Source organism: Bos indicus, chromosome 4 (genome assembly GCF_029378745.1).
Source record: "Bos indicus isolate NIAB-ARS_2022 breed Sahiwal x Tharparkar chromosome 4, NIAB-ARS_B.indTharparkar_mat_pri_1.0, whole genome shotgun sequence".
In the NCBI taxonomy this organism is placed as follows: Eukaryota; Metazoa; Chordata; class Mammalia; order Artiodactyla; family Bovidae; genus Bos; species Bos indicus.
The window spans coordinates 64978261-64990598 of NC_091763.1; the positions used below are offsets into that span (position 1 = coordinate 64978261).

The following is a 12338-nucleotide window of genomic DNA, read 5'->3' on the forward strand; positions in this document are numbered from 1 at the left end:
TCCATTCAGAATTTGACACTTTTTAAACATGTTTTTCTGGTGTAAGAATAATAGGTGTCTAGGTTACAATGCTGAAATATAAACAAAATATACAAAGAAGAAAATAAAAGTCACTCATTCCAGCAAAACGTAACTATTGTTGAAATTCTGATGTAATTTTTTAAAATTTGATTTCCTGTGCACCGTGCTCCTTCTCTGTTGTCTTATCCAGTCCTTTGTGACCCCTGCCAGGCGGTAGCCTGCCAGGCTCCTCTGTCCATGGGACTTTCCAGGCAAGAATACTGGAGTGAGTTGCAGTTTTCTCCTCCAGAGGATCTTCCTGACCCGGAGATTGAACCTGTGTCTCCTGCGTTGGCAGGCAGATTCTTTACCACTGAGCCACCTGGGACGCTCCCTTTTGTACATATTCATAAGTAAACATTTTTTCCTTAAATTGAGATCATAGTGTAATATTGTATTTTCCTTCTCTGTTTCTATTTTGAAGATTTTATTCTTATACTGAATATTCTTAGAAAGTGTGATTTATATGGCTACTGTATGTAATATCATAGTTGAACCATCCCTCTGTTACTGAGTATGTTAGTTTCCAATTCTTCATTATTGTATATAACATTGTTATGAACATCCAAATTCATAAATCTTGAGTCTCCATATGATCATTTACCTAGAATATATTTCTAAATATTTGATTTCTCTATCAAAGTAGGTGAAAAATTCTAAAGCTCTTGATATATGTTATCAAATTTGTTTCTGGAAAGTTTTTTTTTTTTTAAACTAGGTGTTCTCCTTCAGTAGAAGTGTAGTGAGAATGCCATTTCTTTATATTTTTTCCCATTATTTTACTCTTGAGGATGTTTACATTTTTATTATTGATTCATAATAACTCTTTGTATATTAAGGATAGCAATTCTTCAGTTGACAAACTGTCTTGCAATTTCTATCCTACCTCCATCCAGTTAGTTAGTCAGTCAGTTTGTCCTATGTCTTTTAACTTTGTTTATGGTCTTTCAAAATACATCTTATTTTTATTTTCTCAGAGATTAGCTTTATATTTTTATTGAATTATATCTCTGTCAATGTAAATATGAAATAGTATATAATGATACTCCTTTGCAAATGCTGAGAAGTTTATTGAATTTTAAAAAATTTCCTCCATTGTCACTCAGTTTTTATTGAAATAATATAAGATTTTCAACCTAGGTGATTATAAGTAAATTGTAAGTAAATGACTATTTTATAATTCCTTGGTGGTTCAGATGGCTAGCATGTAGTACAGGAGACCTGAGTTCAATCCTGGGTTGGGAAGATCCCGTGGAGAAGGAAATGCAACCCACTTAAGTATTCTTGCCTGGAGAATCCCATGAACAGAGGAGCCTGGTAGGCTGCAGCCCATGGAGTCACAAAGAGTCGGACACAACATGTCATAAGAAGACTTATAATTAACTTATCCTTTAATATTATTTTAAATAATTGCATCAAGTTTTATATCCAACTTAATAGTTATTTTTATTTAACACTATGATTTACTAGTATTTTTGCACATCATTAACATATTTTCCTCATTCTGAATTTTTAATGTTGACTAAATTTTCTGTCAGCTGAAGCACTTTGGTTAAAAATTTTAGAAAGGTACCATGGAAACATCTTCTGAGTCCTGAAGTGGCTAGGAGTACCTTTATGTTGTACTTACATATTATCAAAAGTTGACTATTCAAAACTAATCTAGTATGTTGTTTGTCTTTTTTTAAGTTAGTTTCTCTCCTTTTCTTTCTTTCTTTCTCTGTAGGTAGTTTAGGTAGGCATTTTAGAGAATTATATTAAGAGATAATTAGCCCAATACCACTTTTAAGCAAGAGCCTATAGTATCATAATTTAGAAAAGCAAGTAAAATGAAGAAATCAATGTATTTCTCCAAGACTGCACAGACATTCAGTGTGGGATAGAATTAGCTCTCAGGAGGGATGCATTAATAATTTATGGATCATGAGGGGTCTGTGCTGCCGTAACTCTTAAGCTCCTTGTTTTGGGCCATTCTCATAATGGACGGAGGAGCCTGGTGGGCTGCAGTCCGGGGGGTCGCTAAGTCAGACAAGACTGAGCGACTTCACTTTCACTTTTCACTTTCATACATTGGAGAAGGAAATGGCAACCCACTCCAGTGTTCTTGCCTGGAGAATCCCAGGGACGGTGGAGCCTGATGGGCTGCCGTTTATGGGGTCGCACAGAGTCGGACACGACTGAAGCGACGCAGCAGCAGCAGCAGCAGCAGCAGCAGCAGCAGCAGCATAATGATCACATCACCATACATAGTGTGAACTGAAAAGCAGAAGGAAATGAGATTGAACTACAGCATTTGCTTTCTACTAGTCTAGAAGCCTAGGATGTTAAATCTAAAGCCCCCAAAGTTCATTCTGTACATATATGTCATCTCTGGAACCTGTAATCAGATACAAATTAATTGTTCTATCACCTGCTTTATCTCATAGTAGGAAAGATTTAATGTCATTAATACTTCACCCTGAAAATATAAGGGGATCAGATTACAGTGGAACAGATGTATCTCCTGTAGTTTATTTTTTCTTTTCTTATATATGTGTTTACTTGCTTTTGTCTACCTACTTGGAGTAGTAGCACTTAAAGCTGATGGCTGATCACATCAATGTCATATATTTCAGAGATGTGAGGGAGAGATGGGAGTAGAGTAAGGTTGTAGACCATTTCAGAACAATCCACTGAAACGCAGTTGCTGCAAGGAAAGGAATCGCATCACATCTGATTATGGTATCATAAAAGCTCAGTTCAATTCAGTTCAGTTCAGTCGCTCAGTCGTGTCCGACTCTACGACCCCATGAATCGCAGCACACCAGGCCTCCCTGTCCATCACCATCTCCCGGAGTTCAATCAAACTCATGTCCGTTGAGTCGGTGATGCCATCCAGCCATCTCATCCTGTCGTCCCCTTTTCCTCCCGCCCCCAATCACTCCCAGCATCAGAGTCTTTTCCAATGAGTCAACTCTTCTCATGCAGTGGCCAAAGTACTGGAGTTTCAGCTTTAGCATCAGTCCTTCCAATGAACACCCAGGGCTGATCTCCTTTAGAATGGACTGGTTGGATCTCCTTGCAGTCCAAGGGACTCTCAAGAGTCTTCTCCAACACCACAGTTCAAAAGCATCAATTCTTCGGCGCTCAGCCTTCTTCATGGTCCAACTCTCATATCCATACATTACCACTGGAAAAACCATAGCCTTGACTAGATGGACTTTTGTTGGCAAAGTAATGTCTCTGCTTTTTAATATGCTATCTAGATTGGTCATAACTTTCCTTCCAAGGAGTAAGCGTCTTTTAATTTCATGGCTGCAGTCACCATCTGCAGTGATTTTGGAGCCGCAAAAAATAGTCTAACAGTGTTTCCACTGTTTCCCCATCTATTTCCTATGCTACCATTCATTAAGTTAAACATTAATTGCCTATTGTCAGCTGTGGTTAAGCCCAAACAGACTTGTTTCTGAAATGTACCACCCCCAGTTTTTTTTTTTTTCTAGATTTTCCATATAAAATTGGTCTGACTCAGTTGTCAAATGAATTTTTATTGCTCAGATAATATGTTGTGCTCTTGTAGCAAACCAGAATTTAATACCTTCAGCTTTTATCAAAATTACTTTTAACTTGGAGATATTCTGAATGTTTAAAGTTTGCCACAGATTCAGAGGGGATTCTATAAAGGGATTATACATTATTTTACCTGATGCCTAAGTATAAACGAATTATCTTCCCCCTTGCCCCACTTTCCCTCTCTGTACAGTAAGTACAGTCCTCTTTTTCTTACCTACAGTCAGCTACAGTCAAATGGCTAATTCTTTCAGGACTGGACTTCAGAGTGTGTATAGTTTCTGTATTTTATACTGACCTGGATTGCTGATGATGGAATCAAGTCAGGTTCATAGGCAGACAGGGTGAATCAAAGCCATTGTGTACATTTCATGTAGAAATCAAGTACTTCATGAGCATCTGCTAGGTGACAGACACTATACCAAGCAGTGGGGGTTCAGTGATGGAGGTGACATTTGACCTGTGTTCTTGGGATACTACAGAAGCATGAGAGGAAGTCTGGGTGAACATGAGAGGAGCCATTTTGGGCCTGAGCCTACCGAGGATGCCATTTCCCTGTCTTATTCTGCAAGGGTATTCTTTTACTCTCTAGTTGCACCTTTCTGTAGAAATCAGAAGACCTACCACATATGCACATAATTATGTGATTTTGTAAAGAAATTTTTCTTTACCTTTTAAAAATAATTTTATTTATTTATTTATTTTTGGCTGTGCTGGGTCTTCATTGTTGCATAGGCTGCTCTCTAGTTGTGGTGCGTGGGCTACTTATTGCAGTCGCTTTTCTTGCTACAGAGCACAGGCTCCAGGCATGTGGGCTTCACTGGTTGTGGCACGTGGGCTCAGTAGTTGCGGCTCCCAGGCTAGGGAGCGCAGCCTCAGTAGTTGTGGTGCACAAGCTTAGCTGTGCCATGGCGTTTGGGATTTTCCCAGACCAGGGATTGAATTCGTGTCTCCTGCATTGGCAGGTGCATACTTTACCACTGAGCCACCAGGGAAGCCCTCCTTATCTTTACATTGTAAATTATAAATACATCCTGTGGGGAAGTAGAATGTCATGAAACGGTGAATTGCAAACATTTAAAATTTAAACCAATGCTTGTCAATCCCGATTGTGTGTTAGATCATCTGGAGAGCATTAAAAATATCCTGTTCTTGCCACTCTCCCTCCAGAGTCCGATTTAATTTGTCTGAGATGAGGCCAGTGCATTAGTTTGGTTGAGTGAAGGGGTGGATAGATGAATCAGTGAAAGGATGAATGAAAACTTCATAATGTATTAAGGACATCTGAGCCAGGCAAATTTAAGGGCAAGAAGAGTAAAATGAAGCCAGAGATCATAGACATGCACGAAGTATAATGCCATAAAGCCCTGTGAACATGTGAACCTGAAACCAAATCTGAGCTTTGTGCGCTTTAGCAGCTGAAACAAAGGGAAACACAATCACGTGGATAATGACTCTGGTGCCCATTCGATTAAAAATGCTCTTGTCATCTATGAAAGCCAGATGTTTCTGGACCAAGACTAACCAGGAGAAATAAAGAGGACCCTTGGTTATGAGGTGTGGGATATTTGTAACACATTTAGAGAAAAAAAAATACAATTAGTCTTTCAGAGTGGAGGTGAAAGACCTTTTGAGTGATTTGAATGCTGGACAGTGAAGTCTCTAGACCCTAAAGCAGAATTGGTCTTTGTCAGGTATCTTCTATTGGTCTCTGTAGGTTACTTCCTACAACCAAGCTTCATTTCATTGCCTCCAGCCTTACATGTCATTCGTCGCTTGACCACATCACCTGTCACTTTTAAGTTGATTTAACCATACTGGCCAACTCACTGTCCCTGGAACATACCAACCTTGGTCCAATCTTATGACCTTACATTTTTTATTTCCTCTGCCTGGAATACTTTTTCCCTTTATTTTTGCATGGTCAACAATTCATCATTCAAAGTTTAGTTAAATCTCCTTCTTCACCTCCTTATGTAACTCTATGTCCTTCACGTATGCTGATCATTTTCTACCATATTACTCCAGTTTCCTTTTTTTGTAAAGCACCTGAAATTTATCTTAGTGATTCATTAGTTTAATTATTGTCTTTTCTACTCCTTAAGTCTTCTTGCTCACTACTGTATTCCCAGTGCCTAAAATGGTGTTTGACACTGTAGTTGCTCAATAAATATTAATTGAATGAATGTATCAAGTTTTTCATGAATCCTTGATGATAGGCAGTTACCCTATGTGTTTGGTTAAACATAGAGCCAGACCCTTTCAGTCAACCAAATTGTAAATAAGACTGATATCCTCTCATTAAAGAGGAAGACACAGATCAGGATCCCTGGCCATACTCAAGGCCACCTCTCATCTGGTTTGGATACCAGTTTGGAGACCATGTTTTTCCGTGAGGCTTCATTACTCTCTTCCCACTTTTAAATTCATAGACAGTAGCCTGAAACTATATGATTTCAGTGGTGGTTTTTGTCCAAGTCTTTTTGTTTTGTAATCAATTTTTTATGTTTAAACTCCAAATGTACATGAAGCTTCAGTTTTTACATTCAGTGAGGCTGTAGGAGAGTTTTGTAATGTCTCTGAGCCTTGATTCCACTTTTCAAAAATAGGGTTATGATAATAGTATATGCCATATAAGGTTGAGAATGAGAGGAAGTAATCCTTAAGAAGCACTTAGTGTAATACCTGACACTGAGGATGCATTCAGGAGAACTTATTGATGATAATAGTAATATTAATAATGCCAGTTACAGTATTGGTTTATTAATTATTATTATCCTTATTATTACTTTCTCCCTGCCCCTTCTTCTAACGTACTGTTTTGGGAAGTGACATCACCATTGAACTGATTTTATAGGTTTCCTGAGTATACGTACCAATCTGACTTGAATTAATCAAAATTATATTCCAAACACTTGGTAAACACCTTAGGTCATTTTAGTGCATTAACTCCCAATGCAAACTCTTGTTTTTGTTCAGAGAGACAGTTCTCCTAGTGGCATGACTTCTTACCTTTTCTCCACCTTTCCTGACTTGCCCCGGATGCAGAGGAGAAAGCCAAGAAGGAAGCAGAAGAAAAGGCTCGCCTGGCCGCAGAGGAGAAGCAAAAGGAAATGGAAGCCAAAAGCCAAGCTGAAGAAAGTGCATCTGGTAAAGCTGAGAAAAAGACATCTGGGGAAGCTAAGAATCAAGTCAATGGAACACGAACGAATAAAAGCAACAACCCTCATGGGAAAAATTCCAAAACTGAGAAGTCATCAGGAGAAAAGCAGCAGAATGGTGAGTAGAATTGTGCCGGTGAAAGGCTTTTTTCAGGGTGTTAATGATATGATGAATGGACGCTGGCAAAGAACTGCCCCTGCAAGGACAGCTCACAGAGCAGGACAGCCTGGCCATTCCAGCTGCTGCTGATCACATCTCTCTGAGCTGTGGATCCCATCAGGATCCCATCAAAGGCAGCCAGAAGTTTGCTTGGGCCATTGTCTGTGGGGAGATTTATACCTTTGGGCCCTGCCCAGCTGTACTGGAGACTCTGGCAAATGCCTGCTTTCTAAAGGAGAAATTCGTATTAGCAATCCCAGTACAATTTCTGAGTGCTTAGTGTCAGAATGGATGAATGGAAAGGCAGCTTTCTGTATGTACCTTCCCCCGGGAGGGCCGGGACTCATGTCTGTGTAAGATCTGTTCGGTCTAGGGATTGCCAGATGTAGTAAATGTCAAATAAAACTTTAAGAAGAGGTGGTGTCTAACGTGGACTTTAAATGCAGAAATTTGGGGGAACACAGGGACTTCTCAGCCGTAGAGAATAAGCGGAGCTAAGGCACAGGGGCATGGAATTGGTTACCTTGTTTAAGGGAACAGCAGGAAGTTCAGAGTCACTGGAGCTGACAAGTGCCAGCCTGTGGTGAGGTTGTTCGGCAGTCCAACAGACCTGGGTTCAAGTCACAGCTATGCCTCTCACTTTTTCTGGTCTTGGCCAGGTTACTTAACCCTCCACTGTCTCTGTAAAATGTGCATAATAATAGTTGCTCACAGCCTGGGCCACTTGTGACCTTCCAACAATAATAGTGATAACAACAACAACAAAACAACTAGCATTTATTGATTATATACCAGGTGCTGTTTTCGGTTCTGTCCTGGGAATTCTGTGGCAGTTTAGGAGTGTTAGGACTCCGTGCTTCTATTGCAGGGGGCCAGGCTTGGCCCCTGGTCGGGGAACTAAGATCCTACAAGCCGTACTGTGAGTTAGCTGTGCTTGTGTTTAGTCCTGTCCCACTCTTTGTGACCCTATACACTGTAGCCCACAGTGCTCCTCTGTCCATGGGAATTTTTCAGGCAAGAATACTGGAGTGGGTTGCCATTTCCTCCTCCAGGAGATTTTCCCGACCCAGGGATTAAACCTGTGTCTCCTGTGTCTCCTGCATTGGCAGGTGGATTCTTTACCACTGAGCCCCCTGGGAAGCCTGCAAGCTGCACAGCTCGGCCAAAAAATAAATTAAAAAGACCATACTTTAAAAAAGTAAATAAATAAAAAAAATAAATAAATAAAAAAAATAAAAAAAAGTAAATAAATAAACAAATTCTCTCTTTACATATTCACTGTCTTATCTACCTGGTAGATCCAGGTGATCTCCTCTGAATGATCTAGCTATGACACTATGCCGCTCAGGTAAATGAGAAGTATGTTGAAAGTGTTAGCGTAACACTCCCCAAGTATTTTTGCAACTGACATATTAGCATGTAGAATCAGAAAACAATATTTTAATCCATAAAATAATGCTAATAGCTCATATCATGCCTCAAGAGCTTTGCATAAATTCCTTCAGGTAAGCCCCAAGAGCACCCCAGGAAGCAAGGGAGGCCATCATTTGACTTGCCCAGCCTGTTAGCAGCCAGGTTCTGGAGCCTGCTCATAACTGATTGACTCTGTATTCAAGTATCATAGTCTGGCAAATATATTCAATTTAATAAGAATTTATAATAGAACTGATGAAGTTTTAGTGCATGCATGCTCAGTTGTGTTCAATTCTTTGTGACCTCATGGACTACAGCTCGCCAGTCTCCTCTGTCCATGGGATTCTTCAGGCAAGAACGCTGGAGTGGGTTGCCATTTCCTTCTCCAGGGCATCTTCCCGACTCAGGGATTGAACCTAGATCTCCTGCATTGCCGGCAGATTCTTTACCATCTGGGCCACCTGGAAAGCCCTAGAGAGCAATGTAGTATACTCCTTTCTTCCTCCCAAGGAATGAACCAACTGAGAGATGCAAGAATCAAAAAGTGGTCAGAATTTTAGCTCCACTGCCAGTGGAGCTGTGAAGTGAAAAACATAGAGTTGGTCTGCTGAGTGTGGGCTTCTCACATATGGCCTACACTAGGCTTAGCCCACCAGACACCAGCAGAGCAGATGGGCTCAGGTCTCGCCCCATCACTCCACCGGAGCAAGCTCTTTCTGCAGTAACAGAAAAGGGGTGTGTCTTGTGGAAAACACATCTCAAAGCGGGTTGAGGGCTGGACAGTGGGTGGCTGGACTGAACCATGCATATTCAACTCTTCCTTTTAGATAAGCATCTCCTTCCCAAAGGAGGAGTACATAAGGGCTGTGAGAAAGGCAAGATGTGTTTCTTCTCTACGTTTTTCCTATTAGAAATGTGGATTTTAAATGCCTTTTCCTTAACTAAAAAAAAAAAAAAAAGTTATTATTATGTCAGTAACACTTATGGAATGCATAACATGTGCTAGACATTATAGGTGGGATTTTATACACATTAAATCATTTAAAAATCCTAACAACTGTGTGAGGTAGACATACTCATTTCCATTTTGTAGATGAGGAAACTAAGACTCAGAGAGGTTAAATCACTTGCTTAAGCCCAAGGAAACATTCAGTAGAGATTTTAGGCCAAATTCCAGGATAATGTAGATCCAAATTCTATCTTCTTTCGCCAGCATGACCCTATTTGAGAGGTTCAGCACTGTCGGGAAGAGCGGGAAATCAGAAGAACATTGAGATTCAACTCTTGTCCACAAAATGTTTATAATCTACTTCTTCCAGGGGTTGGCATACTCTTTCTATAAAGGATCAGATAGTGAATGTTATACGTTGCTGCCATTTGGTCTCTGTTGCAACTGCTTAACAGAGACCTGTTTTAGCACAAAAGCAACCGCAGATAACATGTAAACAAATGAGAATGGCTGTGTTGCAATAAAACTTTATTTATGAACATTTAGATTCTCACATAACATTAAATAACCTTCTCTTTTTTATCAACCATTTAATAATACAAAAACTGTTCTTAGGTCGTGGGCCATATACAACCAGGCAGTGGGGTCAGGTTTGGTCCCTGGGCCATAGTTATATGGTCAGGAAATGAAACCAATGAATACAAATACGCTGGTCACACAGGAGGTTATACATTCTATGAGACAGGTATAAATTAATACCCAGTGAGGGCAGAGGTGACAATAATTTATCAATATTTTGAAGATAATTAGGGGGAGAGCCTGAAAGGCACAAATAGGAGTCCAAATTTTCAACTAGGCTGGGTTGACTCACAACTGTGTTTACTTCCCAAAGTAAGCACTGGTCTGCCATTTCCCTTAAAAATTAAGTATTAAATGAGAGGTGGGAAAATAAATCAATTTTGAGCAGTAATAAGAAAGGCTGATGGTGGTTTGGGACCGGGTTGCACCAGCCTAATTAAAATGATTTGTAACTGCACAGAAAGGCGCTTTGTTTCCCCATGTTTATTGAATAACAGCTCATATCAGCTGTTAGTCCATTTTCAACCCATGGGAAATTCCTAATGGATTCCATTCAAGGAACATCATAAGACAAACATATGTCACTTTCCTGGCACCCTTCTTTGTGGCTGCCCAAGATACTTTTAGGATGGAACTGAAGGACGTTGGCTCATTGGGGTTCTAGAAGTTTGAGCCCCTATCAGCAATCTTGGGAACCCCTAAGCTTTGGTCTCCATCAAGGCACTTTCCCTCTCAGCCTCCCCAACCCTGACTGAGGAGAAGGCAGGCCAGCCTGCCATGGGCTGCTGGCCAGCATCCAGCACACCAAACCTCTCCTGCTGACTTCCTGGCTTTGCTGCAACTGTGGGTAAAGCTCCAATGCAGGGCAACCCTGAAAGCTTAAATTATTGTGCTTTAGGGGTATGAAGGCTCATTGAGGAAAGAAAGAGCATTTTTCTGCAGGGAATTGGTTTGACTGCAAGGCTCAAGATCATCCTTGAGTTCATTTCTGGCATCCTTAAAACAGGGAAAAGCCAGTGTTTGGACTGTGCCATGGGTCGCCAAAGGAATCCATCTATTTTGGCCATTGGTGGTGGTGGTAACCACGTACTGCGCTCAGACTCCTGCTCGCACTCTGGCCAGAGTTGGCTCCCCTTCCCCCAAGCTTAGAATTTGTCAAATTCCATTAAAACTACTTATTTTGTATTGCAAAGCTACTTAAGAATGTATTGCAACCTAATTATCTTGAATTATCCTTAGATAATTATCTTGAATTATCCTTGAATTCATCTTGAATTAGCCTTACATAACCATTTCTTTATAAATCAGTAGACCAAAAGCATTTAGAAATGGCAACAGTAAATGGAAGTCTGAAATCTAGAACTTAAACTTCTTAGGGAAGTTGCAAAATACAGTACTTGAGAACTTGGCTTCTAAAATCAGATCCATATGTGTATGTTATGGTCAATTACTTTACTTGTGCTTCAAGTTCCATAGCTATAAAATTGAGATGTTTATACGAGTCTCACATCCATTCGTCTGTTTAATATTTAAGCAAAATGGTCAGTTGGTCATTTGTCAGATCAATGGTTTAAACCAAATCTAAAGTAGCCAATAGCAACAGTTTTGCTGCAGAGGGAGATACTTCTGCAAAGTCTGGGAGAGATGGGGCCTGGGAGAGTGTGAAACACTAGAAGGCTGGCAGTCCATTGCAACTCAACACGGTTGGCCCGACCAGTGTGTGAACTTGCAGTGAACTCAAGGCAAAATTCAAATTGGAAGACATCCTCAATCATTTGGTGACTTATTATTCAGCATATTGATCACTTAGTGAATGAATCTTTGATGAATTTATCTATCAATAATAATACCTTCATAATGGGATTGCTGTACAAATTGAGTGAAATGATGCATGCAAAGCATTTAGCATACTGCCTGGCACAAAGAAAGTAGAAAGGGTAAATGTAGCCCTCCCACCACAGGCCCTATTCCCCCTTCTTCCTGGATGCAATAATTATTAGGATCTTTTTGCTTAAATAATGCCAGTAATTCAGTAGTGACCTATTCTTGGTTTTATGCAGGCTAGAAAGAAAGCTGCCATCAGTATGCTTTGTAAGAAAAATATCTGAAACTTGAGAGTTTGAGAAAAATGTTGCCATGTCCTTTCAATGCTAGAAAAGCATATTTTCAAACAAATCTGCCCAAGGATTATTTAACTATCTTGGACAGCAAACATTTTCTGTGTAGGCCCAGATAGTAAATATTCCTGGCTTTGTGTGTCTCTGTTGTAACTGTTCAGCTCTACCACTGCAGCTTAAAAGCAACTACAGACTGTATGTAAATGAATGGGTGTGGCTAGGTTCCAATAAAACTTTACATCCATTAATGGTAACGGGCCAGACTGGCTCGTGGACTGGCTCATGATTTGCTGACTCCTTGCTTTAGAAGAACATGACTGTGTTTAGCTTCATCGTTTACTATTTGACTC

General features: G+C 40.1%; 1 protein-coding gene across 7 annotated transcripts in view; it reads left to right on the forward strand.

Moving 5' to 3' along the window:
* The window catches only part of PDE1C (phosphodiesterase 1C), a 622941-nt gene that overhangs the window by 549196 nt on the left and 61407 nt on the right, over positions 1–12338 (forward strand). For all 7 annotated transcript variants that reach the window (XM_070787864.1, XM_070787867.1, XM_070787865.1 and 4 more), the window contains one exon: positions 6658–6888. In XM_070787864.1, coding sequence (XP_070643965.1) covers positions 6658–6888 — 231 coding nt within the window. The remainder of the gene's footprint in view (positions 1–6657; positions 6889–12338) is intronic.